Here is a 19,142-nt window from a genome sequence, read left to right as displayed (position 1 = left end):
CATTTCATTCTGTTCCTGGCCTTTTCAGTCCAAGCTAGTGGTGTTTCTTCTGATATGATGTTCTCGAAAACCATGAGTGTCTTCTGTGTTTGTCAAGGGGATCCACACCAGACACAAGAGGATTTTCCACAGATCCTTCTTGGATAGCCTCATTTCTATTCCTGGCTTCTGTGGAGATAGCTGATTAGATACATGAATAATACACCTGGGCACACCCAATTGCATTCAGTCAAATTGAGCGGGTTGGGAAGCAATAAGAATTCCACCATCCTTAACTTGGAAGATAGATTCTGTAGTAAAGTAATTAATTATATGATCAATTATCATCTTCAGTAGGTCAAATCCAAGTAATTAAAATTTAAAAGTCAATGCACCATTTAGTCAAATTGCAAAGTACTAATTACTTCACTACAATTATGATTTCCCAAGGCCAATCAACAGAAGCCAAATTAGTAGTGCTTGGCTTAGAATTCTTAACCCTTAATTCAGAGAGCCACATACATCTCCATCTTGATTCCCAGTAGTGGCTGGAAGGAGATTCAGGACAATGGAAGGTTTGTTTCTGCTTTTCTTTCCAATGGGAGAGTATGTTTTAAAAAAGCTGACAAGTCACACTGAGAGAAGAAATCAATAACAAGTTTCTTAAGCAGAGACAGGTGATGGGGAAAGAGGATAGGATGAGTGCAGATGCAGATAATGTGACTAGCAATAGGCATCTAAGGGAGCTCCCCTCTGATAACTTCCATTTTAATTTAATCAATACTTATTGACTTCCAACTATATATAAGATACCATTGCAGACCCTTAGAGTAGAGGAAAATAACAAGAGATTCAAAGTCTCTTTTCTCCTAGAAATTGTATTCAACAGGAGGGATTTAGACATTAAACACTAACAAATCTGGAAAATACATTGGAGGCAGAGCTGGCAGAGCTTTTAATGGATTGGGAATGAAGAGGGAAGGGTTTTTGCCTGGAGCAACTGGGTGAATTTTGTGTGTACTGTAAGCTTTTCTCCCAGGGGAAAGGGGGATGGAGGAATGGAGGTGGGGAGGGGGGAAGGTGATGGTCAGATGTTTGACACAAGCATTGAAAGACTGACAGTTATTTCAGGGAACTGGACAGGTTGGCTAGGAAAATGTTGGATTGCCAAGCAATGTTGAGACTTTATTTGTCTTGGTGATCAAGAATTTACAGTGGAACCAATCTGCCCTGTAATTTTCCCCATTCACCCTCATCTGCAGAGGCATCAGCATGGCTGTGATAATAGCTGCCAAATCTTCCCCAACCCACAACTTTGGCCCAACTTCATTGGTCCAGGAATGAGCACTTGACCCAAGCTGAGCAAGAAGAGTCTTCCTTAGATTTTTGGACTTAAGATGAGAGACAGATCTGAACACTCTTGTTGCAGTTGTTAGACATAATAATCAAGTGTGGGTTTTTGGGGGGCAGGCAGGGGTGAGCATATTCCCTACTGTATGGCAAAAGCAATGCAGTGGTGAGAAAATGAAACCAATGTACTGAGAGACACCATGATAATAATGGATCACACAGATAGACTGTGCTTTGTGCTCTGCAAAGTTCTAAACATTTGTCATATGTTGAATCTCTGAATGATTAAAACAAATCTATGAGGTAGAAACTACTATAATCATCCTCACCTTATTTACAGGGAAACTAAAGCACAGAGAGTTGGATTTCTTGCCTAGCATGTAAGACATGGAACTAAGATTTGAATGCAGGTTTGTTAGTGCTGGTATCCATGCTTTTAACCACCATGCTGTACTGCCTCATGTAAGAGAAAAGGGAAATCCTATTGCAGTTGAATTGATTTGAGTTTCTGCTCCCAATTGCATTCCTGCCCATGATCTTGTTTGGTTTATTGCTTTCACAGTTTCTGTTAAGCCAACATTTTCCCCCCTTTCCCTTAAGCTTCTCATGTTGAGTTTCAGTAATTTCAAAACAAAAGAGTCCTCATACAAAAGTTGGGTCCCAGAAGTGAAATGGTTCACTGATACCCCTGAACTGTGAAACTCATGGAGTGGAGCGGGTTGGGAAGCAATAAGAATTCCACCATCCTTAACTTGGAAGATAGATTCTGTAGTAAAGTAATTAATTGTACGATCAATTATCACCTGTCATTTCTTAAGGCTTAGACTATATGCCCACAAAGATCTAAATTTAGGCAATGTGGTTAAAAAAAAAAAAGTTACTATTGTTTTAGCCTTTAACAAGATGCTATAGGAGAGACAAGCCTAAACTGGATCTTTGAACAAGATAGTTCACACCAGACTGCATTTCAAGTTATAGTCAGTTCAAGCTTTGCTGAATAGGAACAATATATACATTCTAAGAGTAGGTGCATAGGTGCAGAAAGCTTGGAAATCAGGGTATCGCAGAGCAAGCTTACTTTAAAAGAGAGAGAAATGAACAAGCCTCACAAGTTCCTTCAACCGCATTCAAGCATTTCTATTCTTACACCTTCTTGCCCATAAAGTGATACCACCCTGTATAAAGCAGAGACACCTGGAATGCCTCCTAAGAGCATTCTTTAACCAGGTCTCTGAGTAGATAATACGCCTCTCCACTGTAGCCCAGTTTCTCATCCCCAAGATCTGAGGCAGGAGCTTCAAAAAAAATCCTGGGGAGAATGCAGGTCCCTGGGTTTTATGATAAGATGAAAGCAGTGTTAGGGCCAGGACCCTGAGAAGATTCCTGAATTACTAGCAGTTATAAACCCCTTCAAATGAAACTGCTAAGCAACTGATTAGGGGTTAAGAGAGTTGTGCTGCCAGAAAAGCTCCAAACCGAGACTTGTGGTTGCCAAACCTTGTTCCAAATTACTCTCTCACACCCACTCGTACCTAATTATTCTTACCTCACAACATCATGCACTGTGAAGGATTTCAGCAGAGAAACTGCTCCATTGGCTTCCTCACGGGATGCCCCGAAGGATACTGGAAAAATAATGTCTAAACGATGTGAATGAGGGGCAACCAAAGCGGCCAAAGAACTCACATTCTTACTCTGCAAGTTACTAAATGGTGCTCTTGGTGTTTTCTGATCTATTTCCCTCAGTATCTTTCTCCAGCAGAAGCCAAACATCAAAGAGTAGGGCCTAGAATTATGAACTTTTAACAACGTTCCCTAAGAGATTCTTATGCATTCTGATGTGGAGAAACACTGCGCTACGCAAATAATAAAAGGTTAACGTGACGATGACCACCATCCTTATGCTCAGGAGCAGCAGCGCTGCCCCAAGCCCACATTATGCAGAGGCCCTATACCTTGATTGAGCTTAATCCTCTGATCTGAATATGCTACCTATCCTCTTATTTTACATCCTATCTTTCTTCAAGATGCAGTTAAAGTCTCACCTAAATCAAACTCTCATCGTTTATAATGACCTCACATTGTCTTTACCATTTGTCACCTTTATCACTTATTTCTCAGCTTTTTTAAAAAATTGAAATATAGTTGATTTACAATACTGTGCTGGTTTCAGGTATACACCTGAAGTGCTTTGGTTTTACATATATATAAAAGTATATAGATTAAACATACATATATATTCTTTAGATTCTTTTCCACTGTAGGTTATTATCAGATATTGAATATATCTCCCTGTGCTAGACAGAAGGTCCTTGTTGTTCACCTGTTTTATATACAGTAGCATGTATCTGGAGTAGATTGTATCATTATTTGTGCTTGTTCATCTCTTTGACTCCTGGAGACCCAGTGTTATACTCTTACCACCTGCCTCTAGCAATACCTTTCATGCAATTGATACTCCAGAAATTCTCACTGTCAACTAATTAGGAGTTGATATTTCTCCCAGTTTCTAACACTTTATTCACTTTTTTATAATCACTTCATTGCCTTTTTACCCATTGCTACTCGTCAAATTATTCTCCTCTTACTAAACATCCTCCCTAATCATTTTTTCACATTCCTTTTTGTCCTTCACTTTCACATATTTGCCAACTGCTCACCTTTCCGGTTCCCCCATGCTGACATGTAATTGTGTAATTATTCTTAATAACCTTCAGGATGTACAAATTATAAATACCCAGCCTAGTTTGCCCAGGAACACAGACAAAGAAGTGTTCTCTCGGATGTCCCTACAAGACACCAAGGAAACCAGAAAACTCATCATGGACACTGCAGGCAAAGTAAGTGCTACTTTCAAAATAGATCTATACCATCTTCATTAGTTATTATTATTAGTTAAGTGCACATTGAAACAAAATTAAGACATTTTCTCCGAACAGATTATCAAAGATTTTTGATGATAATACTCAATGTCTTCCCACCTATGGGAACATAAACACTGCTGTAGGGGATATAAATGGCTACAAACTTACTCAGTGAGAGTTTGACAGTGTTGTACTAAAAGCTTTAAATGTGTCCCTATCATTTAACACAGAAATTTATTTCAAGGAAATAATTATGTTGTTTTTATGCATTTATTTAATCTGTTTCTTAGTATTTGACATATGTTGCTTCCAGTGTTACACTCTCAAAAACAATGCTGCAATTAACCTGTTTATAAAATGTTAAAAATGGGAACAGCTGGGTGCCAGGCTTACAGCTTTTCCTCCTTTACCTTTGTCTTGAGTTTTCCAAGTTTTTGCCTTGAGTGTGTATCACTTTTGAAATAGGAAAACCATAACATATGTTTTTACTTATTTTTATTTGAACTTCTCTTGTGGTATTTGTCCCTTTTCCTTGTGTTATAAGATATGTATTATCTCCTCTATTGATATCTAAGTTTCTTGAAGACGATGGATTTACACAGCTCAAAATGTCTTACAGTAATTAACACAGTAAATTTGCAAATGAAACAGACATAAAATTATGAAGGGCACTAGTACCACCAGAAATTAAGGTATATCAAAAAGTTAAAGTATTCAAATCATTCAGGTGCTGGAACAAGAATAAAGAGAAAGAAAAATGGAATAGAAACAGCTTCCAAAGAGAAACTTATAAATATAAGAATTTATATAATTAAGGTACTAATTTAAGCATAAATGAAAGAAACAATTAAGGGTTCATGCTGGTACAATTCATTTAGATTCTATAACTTCATATTACACAAAATAACTTGAGGTGGATTTAAGGGTTAAATATTTAAAAATCAAACTATAAAAATCTGGGAAAAGGATAAACAGATATTTGGTCTCTAGATGGAGAGAATTTTCAAAGTATAGGAATAGAGTAAATAGCAAAGAAAAAGATATTTTTATGAATCAAAATTTTAAAATACCTGTGTTATATGTGTACATACACATTTAACTTCATAAAAAATTAAAGGTTAAAAATCAAGAGGGGAAAATCATGTATGACAAGTCAATAGACAACCCATCACTCCTTTAACATATAAAGAGGTCAAATGATTGATTAAAAAACACACCAAGATGCCAGTAGATACTTACATAAAATATATGATCAAATGCTCCACAAAAAAGGAAATTATATGTGACTAACACAAAGATGGAAGATATTCAATATCCTTAATGTTAAAAAAAATACTAATGAAAACAAACAGCTAATTTTTTCTGTCTGTAAGATATTTGATTTTCAATGACTATAGTCAGTGCTAAAAAATGATGACATATTCTTCTATAATTCTAGAAACTATGCCAAATCATTCAAACTTTCTGTAAAAAGATTTAGAAATTCAGTCCTAACAATGTCTCTATTCTTCCCCAAGTAAATCTTACATTAGGAAATGAGACAAATCAAAATTATAAACAAAGTTGTTCATTACAATATACTTTATAATGGTCAAAATAATGGAAATAATTACATGTCTAGTTGGTTGCATATTAAGCAAATTAGGACATATCAAATGATGCAATATAAAGTAGTCATTTAAAATTATGATTATGATTTTGAAGTCAAGAGAAACTGCTTATGCATAGGTAAATGGCAAATGTTCAATATATGGTGGCTGTTATTAGCAAAAAAAATACAAAATTGCTTATATGACATGATCTCTACTATATAAAAATTATTTTAAGAAACTGAAAGGAAATATGCTAAAGTTTTAACAGCTTAAGTCTGAAGTTGTAATGATCTTTTTTCCTGTTTCTTTATGATTTTCTTATTTTTATAAAGTTTAGCAAGTAAGTGTCATTTGTATGATCAGAAGTTAAATGTTATCGTTAAATGAAGTCATTTTATTGTCCTTGGGTCAACAGATAATCACATGCCGGGCAGCCATTGCCTGGGCAGCGAATTCTCTTTCAATTGAGAAAGTACAAGTTGAGCCACCAAAGGCTGGGGAAGTTCGTATTAAGGTAAATTTAAATCTTTGAACCTTTACTTTTGAAGGGAAATGTAAGGAAATCCTATTTTATTTTATATATATATATATAAACAAAATTTGCTTTTTTGGCTTCTCCACTTTCCTTAGTAAAAGAAGAATCTTAAAAACCAAGATAAGTGAAGACAGTTAATGAATGTTTGAGATAGTCTCAATAATTGTAAAATGTTGGTAGTTCACTCACTCATTATAATTATTTTTTTAAGAATTGAAATTTTTACTTAAATTATATAATACCATAAGCCTACATACTTCACAGGGGGACCTAGAGGGTGTCTGAAGTGTTAGTTCTTTTGATCTTTGAGGGAAAGGGGACAAGAAATGCATTTCCCCATACTTCTATGATACAGAGTTGATAACAACAAATAGTGACTAACAGACTAACTTTTCATCTCTATTGTTTTGTGCTCATTCAGACAAATTCTGAAATTATAATGAAAAAGTGCTTTATGTGGTAAAGTTCAATTTCTATGAATGAGCAGCTAGGGCTTACAATGGCCTTCAAAGTGATGTGGAAGAATTAACAATTACTGAATGGAGCCCAGACCAGGGATGGGAAAACACTGACCTGTCTCATGGACCCTGCCACTCTCAAATCAACCTCTCAGTCAATACACCCCAAATTTTACAAAAGTGTTACATACCCAAGATTAAGAGTACTATTGCTTAGAATCTTATTAAACATTAAATTCACTTCTCTTCTAATTTAAGACCAGGAGAGTCAACACTCAATTCAATGAATACAACAAATACTGAAAGTTATATGCTTCTAGTCCATACTGTATTTGATCAAAGTAGAATGTATAGAAGGACAGTTGGAAGAGTAACAGAGAAAAGGAGTGAAGGGAATTGGAAAGATGCCAAAAGGAAAAGGAGATGGAGTGCAGGAGGAAAGTAGAAAAGGATGGATGGGCAATGAATGACAGAACAGGAGAATATGGGAGCTTAACACTAAAATAAATTAATTCCATGTCTGGAGTTGTGCTGCAGACTTTATTTCACCAGTGAGAGACGGTAGAGAAAAAAATGAAAAGTAATAAGAATGTACATGAAGGAAGGAGTTCAGTATAACTGACATATTCAGAAGCTATATTTCCCTATTAATTTTTCATCCAAATAGCATTTAATATTTGCTTATTGTGTACTGGGTCACCATCTGCTGAAATGTTTACAGTTAACGAGTCAGTGTTCTCTGTTCTTACACTGATACTCTCCTTAACTACAAAGGCTACACCCTAATTAATAGCCCTCCAAGGTGGAAGCTGCAGCAGCAAGGATCTGAGCAATATCACCCTGAACCCTGAATAAAGTCAAGGTTGAGGTTGAGGACTGGCTCTGCCTATAAGGACGGACAATCCCACCTCCAATTTAAGCTATGGACGGCTTCCCACAAATAATTGCACATTCTTATTTGATGTGCAGAACAAAACTACTAAGGAGATTCTAGCCTGCTGCATACATAACATAACACCCCTAGCCTTTGATAGCATCTTGAAGCCATTTTAACACTATGGAAACCAAAACTGCAGTATTTTTCTCATGACAATATCGTCTCACCTGTTTGCCACAATCATATACCAAAGTTGTTCCCAGTGTTCCAGCTATAAATATTGCCTCTCTCACTACAGACACTGAGAAAACTAGTCAGTATGCTTGGGCAGATGCTTTCCTGGTTGAATTCCAGGCAAAGCAGTAATACAGGGTCTATAGTACATGAAATGGTTCATTTCTATGATTAGTATAAGTGGTTGGGCCTAGCCACAGACAAGAAAACTTAGGCCATTAACTAAGAAGTTTTAAAACTTCTCAATATCAATTAAATTTTGTAACAGTTAGTTTAAGTTAAACTGATTTTACATTATTAACTTAAACAGTGTTTTCAAATAGAAGATAAAATTTTTGTAAATCAATTTTCCCAGAGCATTGGAAAACATTCGAGAATATTGGGACTAAAATTCTTGGTTTCTCAATGGTGGTGCCATCGATACATGATCAAAAACTCCTTCATTGTATGCAATTGCCCTCATATTTCAAAACTAGTTGATGACATAAGATATTCAGAGTAGATTTCAAAAGATCTAGTTTAGTTCCAGGTCTCAACATGCACCATGTGATTTGGGGCAAGTAATTCTAAGTCTTCAAATCTCCCTTTCCACATCTCGAAATTGAGGATGATAAGATCTGCCCTGTGTCTCTCTGGGCATTGTTATAGGAATCAAATGAGCTCATATTCATGTAAAAACTTGTAAATAATCAGCCTCAGATAAAAAAAATATAAAAATTCCAAACCAACTGATACTTGGTCACTTAATTTCTATGCAGATGACTTCTTCGGGGATCTGCAGTTCTGATGATCATATACTAAAAGGATTATTCCCAGCAAACTTTCCTTTAATCCCAGGCCATGAAGGAGCTGGGATTGTGGAGAGTATTGGCAAAGGAGTGCGCTCAGTGAAACCAGGTAGGAGGTGATCTTTCCACAAGCAGCCTGCCATTAAAATGCATGAATATGTTTGTAGGAGAAATAAGTTGGTTTGCCTCTAGATTCTTTAACTGCTCGCATATCGTGATATTCAGTGTATTCAGTGATTCCAAGAGTCACACAGTTTCCTTACTGTCATTTCCAGCAATCCAGAGGGGCAGTGGCTGAGCCAAGTATATAATCAGAGCTGAAGGAGAGTTGAGCAAGGACCAGTGTACTTCTAAATAGATTGAAAACTTTAGGAGTGAGGATTGCTTCTTTTTTTAAATAGACAATAAAACTGTATTATAAACATTAAACATGCTAAGTGATTAGATCTTAATTGTTCCCAAGACTGAAAGAAATTATAATTACATGACACAATAGAAGTGCTAGCTAATGCTACAGTGGCACTTATATTGCAATATAAATGTATCAAATCAATATATACTTATACACAATGTATATCATATATCTCACTAGAATTTTTTTTCTAATGAATTGTTTCTCAACAGAAAGGGGACTTTTTGTAATCTGGCAAATTAATTTATTCTGACATTTCAGAAGAATTCAAGTGTTTCTTTTTTACTGAGATATAGGTGATATACAATATTATGCTAGTTTCAGGTGTGTTACATAGTGATTTAACATTTGAATCCATTATGATACGATCACCACTGTAAGTCTAATAACCATTTGCCCCCCCAAAAATTATTATAATATTATTGACCATGTTCTTTTTGCTGTACATTACATCCACATGGCTTATTTTATACCTGGAAGTTTGTACCTCTTAACCCCGTCACCTATTTTGCTGCCTCACCCCTGTCCCCTCTGGCAACCACCTGAGTGTTCTCTATATCTATGAATCTGTTTTCATTCTGGTTTTTTGTTTGTTTGGTTGGTTTTTTAGATTCCACATATAAGTGAGATCAGATGGTATTTGTCTTTCTCTGTCTAACTCCTTTCATTTAGCATAATACCCTCTGGATCTATCCATGTTGTTACAAATGGCAAGATTTCATTTTTATGACTGAATGATATTCCATTGTATAACATTGCGTGTATACACACACACATATACACACACACCTTATATATATGTATGAATACATATACATATGAATACATGTATTCAGTGTATGTGTGTGTGTGTATATATATATATATACCACATCCTCTTTATTTATTTGTCTATTGACGGGTACTTAATGTTGCTTCCATATGTTGGCTATTGTAAATAATGCTGCAATATATGTTGGTGTGCATGTATCTTTTTGAATTAATGTTTTGTTTTCTTTAGGTAAGTACACAGAAGTGAAATTCATATGGCAGTTCTACTTTTAATTTTTTGAGGGACTTCTATATTGTTTTCCAAGTGACTTCACCAATTTGTATTCCCACCAGCAGTGTGTGAGGGTTCCTTTTTCTCCATGTCCTTGTCAACACTTGTTATTTGTTGTCTTTTTGATGGTAGCCATTCTGACAGTGTGAGGTGATGTCTCATGATGCTTTTGATTTGCATTTCCCTGATGATTAGTGATGCTGAGCATCTTTCATGTGCCTGATGGCATCTGTACGTCTTCTTTGGAAAAATGTCTATCAGGTTCTCTGCCCATTTTTTAATCAGGTTGTTTGCTTTTCTAATGTAGAGTTGTATGAGTTCTCTTATATACTGTATATAACCTCTTATCAGATACATTGTTTGCAAATATCTTCTCCCGTCTCAGGAAGCTTGCCTTTTCATTTTGTTGATAGTTTCCTTAGCTGTGCAAAAGCTTTTTAATTTGATGCAATCGTATTTGTTTATTCTTAAGGGACTGCTTCATATGTCTGTGTATATGTGTGTGTGTGTGTATATATATATCTCTCCCACATACCTAGGACGTACCTGTTCAAGGTTAGAATGCAATGAATGTTTGACAAATGAATGTTTGACAAATGAATGTTCTAGTCAGCTAGAATATAGAATTTGAATTTTTGTTGACACGATAATAGTGACATTTCAAAGAATCAAAGAAAGTAAATAAATGCTCTTCCCCAGGCATATCAAAAAGTATCTTGACACAGCTACTCTTGACATATATGGAATGACCAGAGTGAATAAGAGCAATCACACAAATTAAGACACTACCGAATCTCACAGCTTGGAGCCAGGCACACACAGAGATTAAGAAAGTGCGTGGTCAGGACATTCACGTAACTACCATCAGGGTATTCATTTAGCAAACAATTATGGAGTGCCTACTGTGCATCTGACACGGGCACAGAAGGAGAAGCAAACATAAAAAGATATGGTCTCTATATCTCCAGGAAGATTATGCAAATAGGGGGTATATATACTTTAAATCCTCTTTACCTAAAAAAATTGCAGTGGAAGTTTTCATAAAATGATGAGTATTTGAAGGGAAAGAATAAGAGAGCAGAATTTGAGATTCTCCTGAATTTGAGATCCAGTGCCTTTGGGATCTTTTAGGGTCAATAAAAATAAATGTGCCTTATCTAGACTTACAAGAGATTTTTAATGCCACCTAAGCTCTCTGCAAGAGGCCAAAGGGGATTATTTCTGTTATAAACATTTGTAAGGACCAATATAGGGGCAGGTTATAGATCTCTGACAAAGATTTCTAAGTCTGTGATGACTGTGTTAATTTTCTTTCCAGACCCTACCTAGCCTGTCATCCTAGGGCCCAGGAGGGCTAGCTAATGACTGGATCCAAATGTAATCAGTATCCTCTCCAGAACTCTGCAAGCTAAAAACCACCCTCTGTAGTAAGTGCTCCAGAAGAAGCCTCTGTCTGCAGAGGGAGAGCTATTTCTTTTATTCTTTGAAGTCAGCATATTTTAGAACCTAGCCCCACTAAAGCAAACATGTGAGGGGACTGCTGTGGGTCAGTGTGCCACCATGGGGTAGGGGGACTCAGTGGAAAGGGCTCTGCTGTTATCCACCTGGGCCACATCAAGCAGGTAACAACCACTGTGGGACTTAAATCCTTCAAATGGGAAACAAAAGGGAGAGATGCTTCAAGATGGCAGAGTAGAAGGACAAGGAGCTCACCCTCTCCCACGAATACATCAAAAATACATCGATGTGTGGAACAGTTCTCACAGAATACCTACTGAACTTTGGCAGAAGATCTGTTACAATTGGAACTACAAGGAAAATCTTCATGAAACTGGATAAGCCAAGGTCCTACTGTATGGCACAGGGAACTATATTCAATATCTTTTAATAGTCTATAATGAAAAAAAATTTGAAAAGGAATATATATATATGTATAACTCAATTCCTAGGCTGTATACCAGATATTAACACAACAATTTAATTCAATTTTAAATTTAATTCAAATTTATTTCAATTTTTATAAAAGGTTAAAGTAGATGACATCTCTAATGTTCATTCCTGGTTTTTATAAGCCCATTTCCGAACTAAAAGCAGACCTACAATTATCTATCTAGCAAGAAATAACCCCAAATTTCCATCATTTACTCAAAAGAATCATGGAATTTCTGAAACCAGGTTATACAGGTTTCTCTTTCCAAACAGTCATGGGTACCATTATACTGGTTGCCATAATCTGTCCACAGCAAGTTTTCAAGCCATTCAGTGAAATTTTTATAAGCACACTGTTGTATTTCTTTTTCAGTAATATTTTAAACTAATGATTATATTTTTTTTTCTATATACAGGAGATAAAGTCCTCACACTCCCTATTCCACAGTGTAGAGAATGCAGTTCCTGCTTGCACCCCAAGGGAAACTTCTGTGAGAAGCAAGAGTTAGTAGATTTGCCCATCTTTTATTTATTTTGTCACTCTTTTACTAAAACGCTGATATTGAGCAAGCACTTACCTGTAGCTAAAGGTGTTCCCTTCTCTCTTTGCAACCTCGTGTGTCTGTGCCGGTGCCGGTGCTTGTGTCTGCGGAACAGTGTTCTACCTTCCTCTGGATTGATGCTGGATGGGACTAGCAGATTTACCTGCAAAGGAGAAAAGATTTATCACTCTTTTGGCACAAGCACGTTCAGTGAATATACTGTTGTGCATGAGATTGCAGTGGCAAAAATAGATGATGCTGCTCCCATGGATAAAATTTGTGTCATAAGCTGTGCAGTGCCTACAGGCTATGGGGCTGCGGTTCACTCAGCCAAGGTGAGGAAAATACCTCAGTGTTAACATGTAATAGTGATTTGCCTAGAAAACGTCAAAACCAGGCCAAAACAGTCCATATGTTTGAACTAGTGTATATAGTTCCAAAAGTCTCAACTGTTGTTTTTGTTTGTTTGTTTACTTAATTACACGTGTTCAAGTTTGATTCCTGACACAGACATGCCTTGTGAATTTGCAGGTCACTCCTGGTTCTACCTGTGTGATCTTTGGACTCGGAGGAGTCGGCTTAGCCATTGTCATGGGCTGCAAAGCCTCTGGTGCTGCTAGAATCATTGGGGTTGACATTAACGAGAAGAAATTTCCCTGGGCAAGAGCGTTAGGGGTCACTGATTGTCTCAACCCTCAGAACCTCAAGAAGCCCGTCCAGGAGGTGGTCATGGAAATGACAGGCGTTGGTGTTGACTTTGCCTTTGAGGCCATCGGACTCCCAGAGACCATGGTGTGTAGGCTTGGGTCACAGTGAGTATAGGCACACCTCAGAGATGTTGCAGGTTTGGTTCCAGGCCACTAAAATAAAGTGAATATTGTAATAAAGCAAGACACACTAATTTTTTAGTTTCAGTGCATGTAAAAGTTATGTTTACACTATACTGTAGTCTATTAGTGTGTAACAGCATTATGTCTGAAAAAACAATGTACACACCTTAATTTAAAAATACTTTATTGATAACAAATGCTAATCATCTGAGCCTTCAGCAAGTCATAATTTTTTGCAATAGTAACATCAAAGATCACTGATCACACATCACAATAACAAATATAATAGTAATGAAAAAGTTTGAAATACTGCAAGAATTACTAAATGAGACACAGAGACAAAGTGAGCAAATGCTGTTGGGAAAATGGCACTGATAAACTTGCTCAATGCAGGGTTACCATAAACATTTAATTTGTAAAAAATACATTATCTGCAAAATGCAAAGTACAATGAAACAACGTATGTCTACAGATGCTTAACCAGTGGGGACACATTAAGTATAACTCTCTTGAACATACATTTTGGACCTGTAGACCCCAAATCTAAAAATGGAATGTAAATTCACTCTGAAACATTTGTTTTAAAAATAAAAGCAATATAGACTTAAAAATATGTCATTATAGTATACAAAGTTCAAACATGCAAAAAGCTACCATTCTAGTATTTCCTTTCCTGTATTCCTAGCTCTTTCTTTATATACATATTTCTATATTTAAGTATGAACGTTATTTAATTCACATATAATATTCACATGTGTTCTATATCAGAACCATTCATTTATTCGAAAAATGAGCTCCTGTGCACCAGTGTGTTAAGTTCAGGGATACAAGAGTGAATAAAATCAGCACCAGACTCTTGGCTCTGACAGTGTAGAAGAGAGAACGTAGGCATTCGATTCATTTCAGTGTGTACCTAATGTTTGTGGTCAAAGAATGAAGGAAGTAGAGGTAATGATATAAAAAGAAAGAGGCAAAATAAGGCAAAATGGAGGAAAGGGGAAGGACAGCAGGATTAAGAACCAGAAAAAGAAGTAAAATAAATAGCTATGAAGAATTACACTGTACATCCTTAGAAAATTAATTTTTTTAAATGAAGCTTCACATATGTATATGTTTGCTTTGTTTTAATAGAAATGAGTTGGACAGAGAGTCACAGCAAGTGAGAAGATCAGGCAAAGAATAGAGTGTGTAGAACTTTGAGGTGGTGGGTAATTTTATTTAATAAACACATGGTACATTCTACGTGCCAGATAGTGTACTAAATGTTTTAAGTATGATAAATCACTTAATTCTCATAACAACTGTATGAAATTGGGAGTATTATTATTTTTTTTTTTTTACAAATGAAGAAATGGAGGCCTAGGGAGGTAACTCGCCTCAGATCACACAGCAGACTGCTCTTTAGCACTGAACTCTACTGGTTCTCGAACAAGGTTCCATTACTGGCAGTGTTGAAGCTGAGGCTGAAGAAACCTTTGCCCAGGATGAGGTTTGAAATCTAGAAAATCTGTGATTCCTTCCACCACTGCTGGTAGTTGTTATTTGTGTATGGAATGTGCACATGGTTGTTATTATCCTTGTCAGACTGCTGCTTGGGACTGCTGCCACCTGAGCTATGGTGTCTGTGTCATCATCGGGATGGCTCCACATAATTCGCAGCTTTCCCTTGACGCAACGAAGGTTACCACTGGACGGACGCTGAAGGGCGTAGTTTTAGGAGGTAGGTTGGTCCCTTTAGGAAGGGACCAGTTGTTTGCTCTCATGAAATCTCTTTCACCTTTGGTAGAAACATAGAATTCAAACTTCTTTTCCTTGCCAGAACAGAGCTACAATGGTAGACGTTTCCAAAGACTTCTTCTCCGATGAGTTGGTGTGTTTCGCAAGTCAATTTTAGTGCATTTAATTAAACAGGTTTTTTTACATGCAAATAAAATTTTTATCTCCTGCAAAATAGTTTTTGGGTTTTTCCAGTGTTTGAAGTAATTCAGCTAACTTCAGTTCTGGCACCAGTGGATTCCAAGTTTCTTGTGTTACTTTAACAGCAATGCTTTTTGGATAATTATATACACCAACTTGGTGTTTGGCACTTTGATTTTTGTCTTCCTAGAGAAGCCCTTATTTCCAAGCAATATTGACAACAACTTTACTAAATTAACATTCCCACCTTCATCCACTGCTCTGATGGAAAGTCCCCATGCCACCTCACTGTGTGTGAACACGGAGCAAAGGAAATAGCTGTGTAATGGTAAACCCAGGAAGCAGGTTGGAGACTGATAGTTTATTTTAAAGGGCTTTTTCTTAACTCAGTAACACATGAATATTGACTAATTTTTTTTCTCCAAAGGAGTTCTAGGTAACAGAACTGTCTATAGCAGCCACACTTAACAACAGCAGTCAACAGCTTCTGATGTACAAATGAATTAATTATCTCTCATCTTCAATGGCAAATTTTCAGAATAATCTACCCATCTCCATGGCTTATTTGATTTGTTTTCTTTTGGTTGGTTTGATATTTCTCAAATTTTATTACAATATCGTTTTTGTTTTGCAGGTTATAAAACCAGAGACTGTGTTCCCCAACTTGTGACTGATTACTTACAAAATAAAATTAATATAGATCCTTTAATAACCCATCAGCTGCCTTTTGAACAACTCCACAAAGCTTTTGAGTTGTACCATGCTGGAAAAACGTGAGTGTATTATTTGATGATCTCCTGGACCCTGAATTCACAAAGAAAATGACTCTTCAAATATCTCCAAGTGGTTTTGTGAGAAAGAGATGGCTACTGGGGCCTTCAATATCTCTGACACACTCTAACCTATTTCCTATTGTCACTAGGATAATAAAAGGTTTTACCTGAAGGCCCCTCTTCAGGAAAGACACACATTAACCTATTTCAAAGAAATGTTCAAGTATTCAGTATAACACTAAGAACCACTCTACCCAACACTGGTCAACTATGCATTAGTTTTCTGGTTACAGAAATGATCTAGAATAAGTGAGGTGACATTACTGGAGTCATAGAATCTCACAAGTAATCTTAGATGCAAAGCTTTAGACTCCATCTAGGGCATAAAACCTTTCTATATCATTTCTGACCGATGGTCAGTCTGCTCTGGCTAGTACACCTTGGAGATGGAGTGTTCACTCAATGTGTTCATTTATTCATTCAACATGTATTTAGTGATGATACACTATTTGCCAGGACTGTCCTAAGTGCTGGAGACACAGTGGAGAACAAGCACCAAGCAGTAAATGAGAGTTACTCCTGTGACGAATGCTTTGATTTTCTAATTCTGATTCCAAGCACATCTCCCTTTTATATTCTCTCCCCACCCCACTCTACCTATATCCTTTGTTGAGTGATTTTTTTTTAAATTTAATCTAGGTCTTTAAATTTTACTTGCTATACATTGTTGGTTTTGACCTAGAATATTAGCCCATTTAAATCAGGAATGAAGAGCCAAAAAAACTCATCTAAAGTTTTCGAAACAAATTATAGAGGAGGGGGTGGCTCTAGCAGGAAGTAGACCCAGTGAAAAAGGAAAGGAACCAAGGGAACTCATTTATTCTTCCCTAATCAGACATGCTAGATTCTGGGGCTGATGGAAGCTGATCAGAAGCTATAGCAGAGGGTATAGATGTCTCTGTGATTATGTAGCCAGAGGGAATGGTGCTCAAAGCTGGGGCCTTCCTTTCACAGCTCATTTTGGACCTTGCTTTCACCAAATCCTATGTTTCATATAGGTGAACTAGAGTGAAGGTAGAGTCAGGAATAGGTAGGCAAGGCAGTTTTTCAATAAGGTACATAATTACTTTGCTGAAATCACTGTTTCTCAAGCAATTCAATTTTTTTATCGTTGCATTTTTTTTTTATCATTGCCTTTTTATGTTTCAGCATCCGCTGTGTTCTGCTGTTCTGAGATCCCAGATGATGAAAGGTGCAAGGATATCCTTGGGAACTTTCTTCTTTTCCTGTTTCATCTCCCTGAGTGTTAGTGCAATGGAAAGAGAAGCATTGGAGATGGGAATGCAGTGTGATTATTCAAAATGAAATAAGTGCAACCTGAATGTAATTATAATAAAATAAACTTCTCAGAGTACAGATGTTACATTACATTCTGTGACTTGAAAAAGGGGGGGGGGTGGGACTTAATTGATGGCATTGTTGATATGTCCCTCAACCCAACAGATCTCTGTCATTGGTCCATGAAAGCTGCCCCTGAATTATCCCTGAGTTATTCCTTGTTCCCATCCTCAAGTTATCTTCAAAATATATTGATTTCTCTGTATCTCTCTTGCCACTCTAGGGCTTATATGATGGTTTTGCTGCTTCTACAACATGCTGGGGTATCATAAATCTTTGGAAAGCTATCTTGGGACATAGTAAGCCATTTTCTATCCTAAGGTCTTTGTACCATCCTATGCCTGTACCCATGAAATGTTGAGGCATAGTTCCTAACTTCTTTCAAACACACAAACACGTTTAGGAAATCTTGCCATCTCTGCCCTTAGGAAGCATATGTAGGACCCTCTCAAAGGAACTCATCCATATCTACAACTTCATAACTTCCTTTCCAAGTCTTTTCTCTTCACCAAACCAGTATAATCATTACCTCATTGGAGTTGGGAGATTGGGAGAAGAGGGAAAAAGTTAGCTTCCTCTTCATCTGTTTCATCTGTTTCATCTGTCCTTGAGATATTTCCATTCTCCTTAATCTTTCACTTTTGAAACACAATTTTTGAAACAATTCTGTTTCAATTGCAATATCCCTTCCTGAGATTTGAGCTCAGAAAGTCTAGTTGACTTAATGAGAGAAGGTCCAAGAATTAAAGAGAACACATGAAAATTTTAAGGTAAATATTTTAAATATAATCCTGCCAGTCTAGCTCTGTCACCTTAACAAGCCCTTCCCTCTCTGAGTGTCAATTGCTACATTGTAAAATGGGGAAAATAAGAGTAATGCTATAGGATGATTTCTAAGGCAAGATCACATGTATAAAAGTAAAAATAAATGGAAATATGTCTAAAATTTTTAAAGAATAAAATAATTAGAATCTAAGGAAAGGGGAAAAATAAAGCAAAGAATATTTTAAACTAAGAAGTTAAGAATAAAATTTATAGCATTTAAATATTTTAAAGAATAAAAAGGTAAGTAAGGCTAGGAGGAACTGAGTTTCAAAGGAATAAAATGATACTTATTTTAAATAAAATATAAAAGTGACTTAAAATCATGAGGGAAAAAAGCAGTAACAGAACATATTCTTAATAAAACACAAATAGAAAAAGAAAAGAGCTGGTAGCAGGGTTGCATCTTGATCAGAAATTTCAGGATGGAAATGCCCAGCCATCAAGGACAGTCCCTCAAGCTGAAAGACCGCTGCACTTGTAGAGAAGCTTGGGAAGCAAGAAACACAAAACATACAGTAGGCCCAGGAGCAGGACACACTTGGATGGAAGGCTTTTTTCTTGGTCTTGACTGAAAGCCTCATGCCCCCAGACATTATTACAGAGACATCAAGTTGACCCTATTGTCCCTAAATTACCCAGCTTACATGTGAATTTTGGTCCAAGAAGGATGGAATATCAATAAATACTCATATCCTTTGCTTGGGACAACTGACTAAACTAGAGGGGGATTAAGATACAATCCTTAGACTCAATGCACTCTAAATTTCAGACAAATTTAAATTGTAAATGTAAAAATT

General features: G+C 36.5%; 1 protein-coding gene across 1 annotated transcript; it reads left to right on the top strand.

Moving 5' to 3' along the window:
- The first annotated feature begins 4,041 nt into the window (after positions 1 to 4,041).
- Positions 4,042 to 17,538, top strand: LOC102523356 (alcohol dehydrogenase 1-like). Its single transcript, XM_006191280.3, has 9 exons — positions 4,042 to 4,169; positions 6,201 to 6,299; positions 8,648 to 8,786; positions 12,477 to 12,564; positions 12,718 to 12,937; positions 13,134 to 13,394; positions 15,017 to 15,152; positions 15,984 to 16,122; positions 17,332 to 17,538. The coding sequence occupies exons 1-9, from the start codon at positions 4,113 to 4,115 to the stop codon at positions 17,354 to 17,356; spliced, it is 1,164 nt and encodes a 387-aa protein (XP_006191342.2). The 5' UTR covers positions 4,042 to 4,112; the 3' UTR covers positions 17,357 to 17,538.
- The last annotated feature ends 1,604 nt before the right edge of the window (positions 17,539 to 19,142 follow it).

Source organism: Camelus ferus, chromosome 2, assembly GCF_009834535.1.
Source record: "Camelus ferus isolate YT-003-E chromosome 2, BCGSAC_Cfer_1.0, whole genome shotgun sequence".
Classification (NCBI taxonomy): Eukaryota; Metazoa; Chordata; class Mammalia; order Artiodactyla; family Camelidae; genus Camelus; species Camelus ferus.
This window is presented reverse-complemented; position numbering and strand designations above follow the sequence as displayed.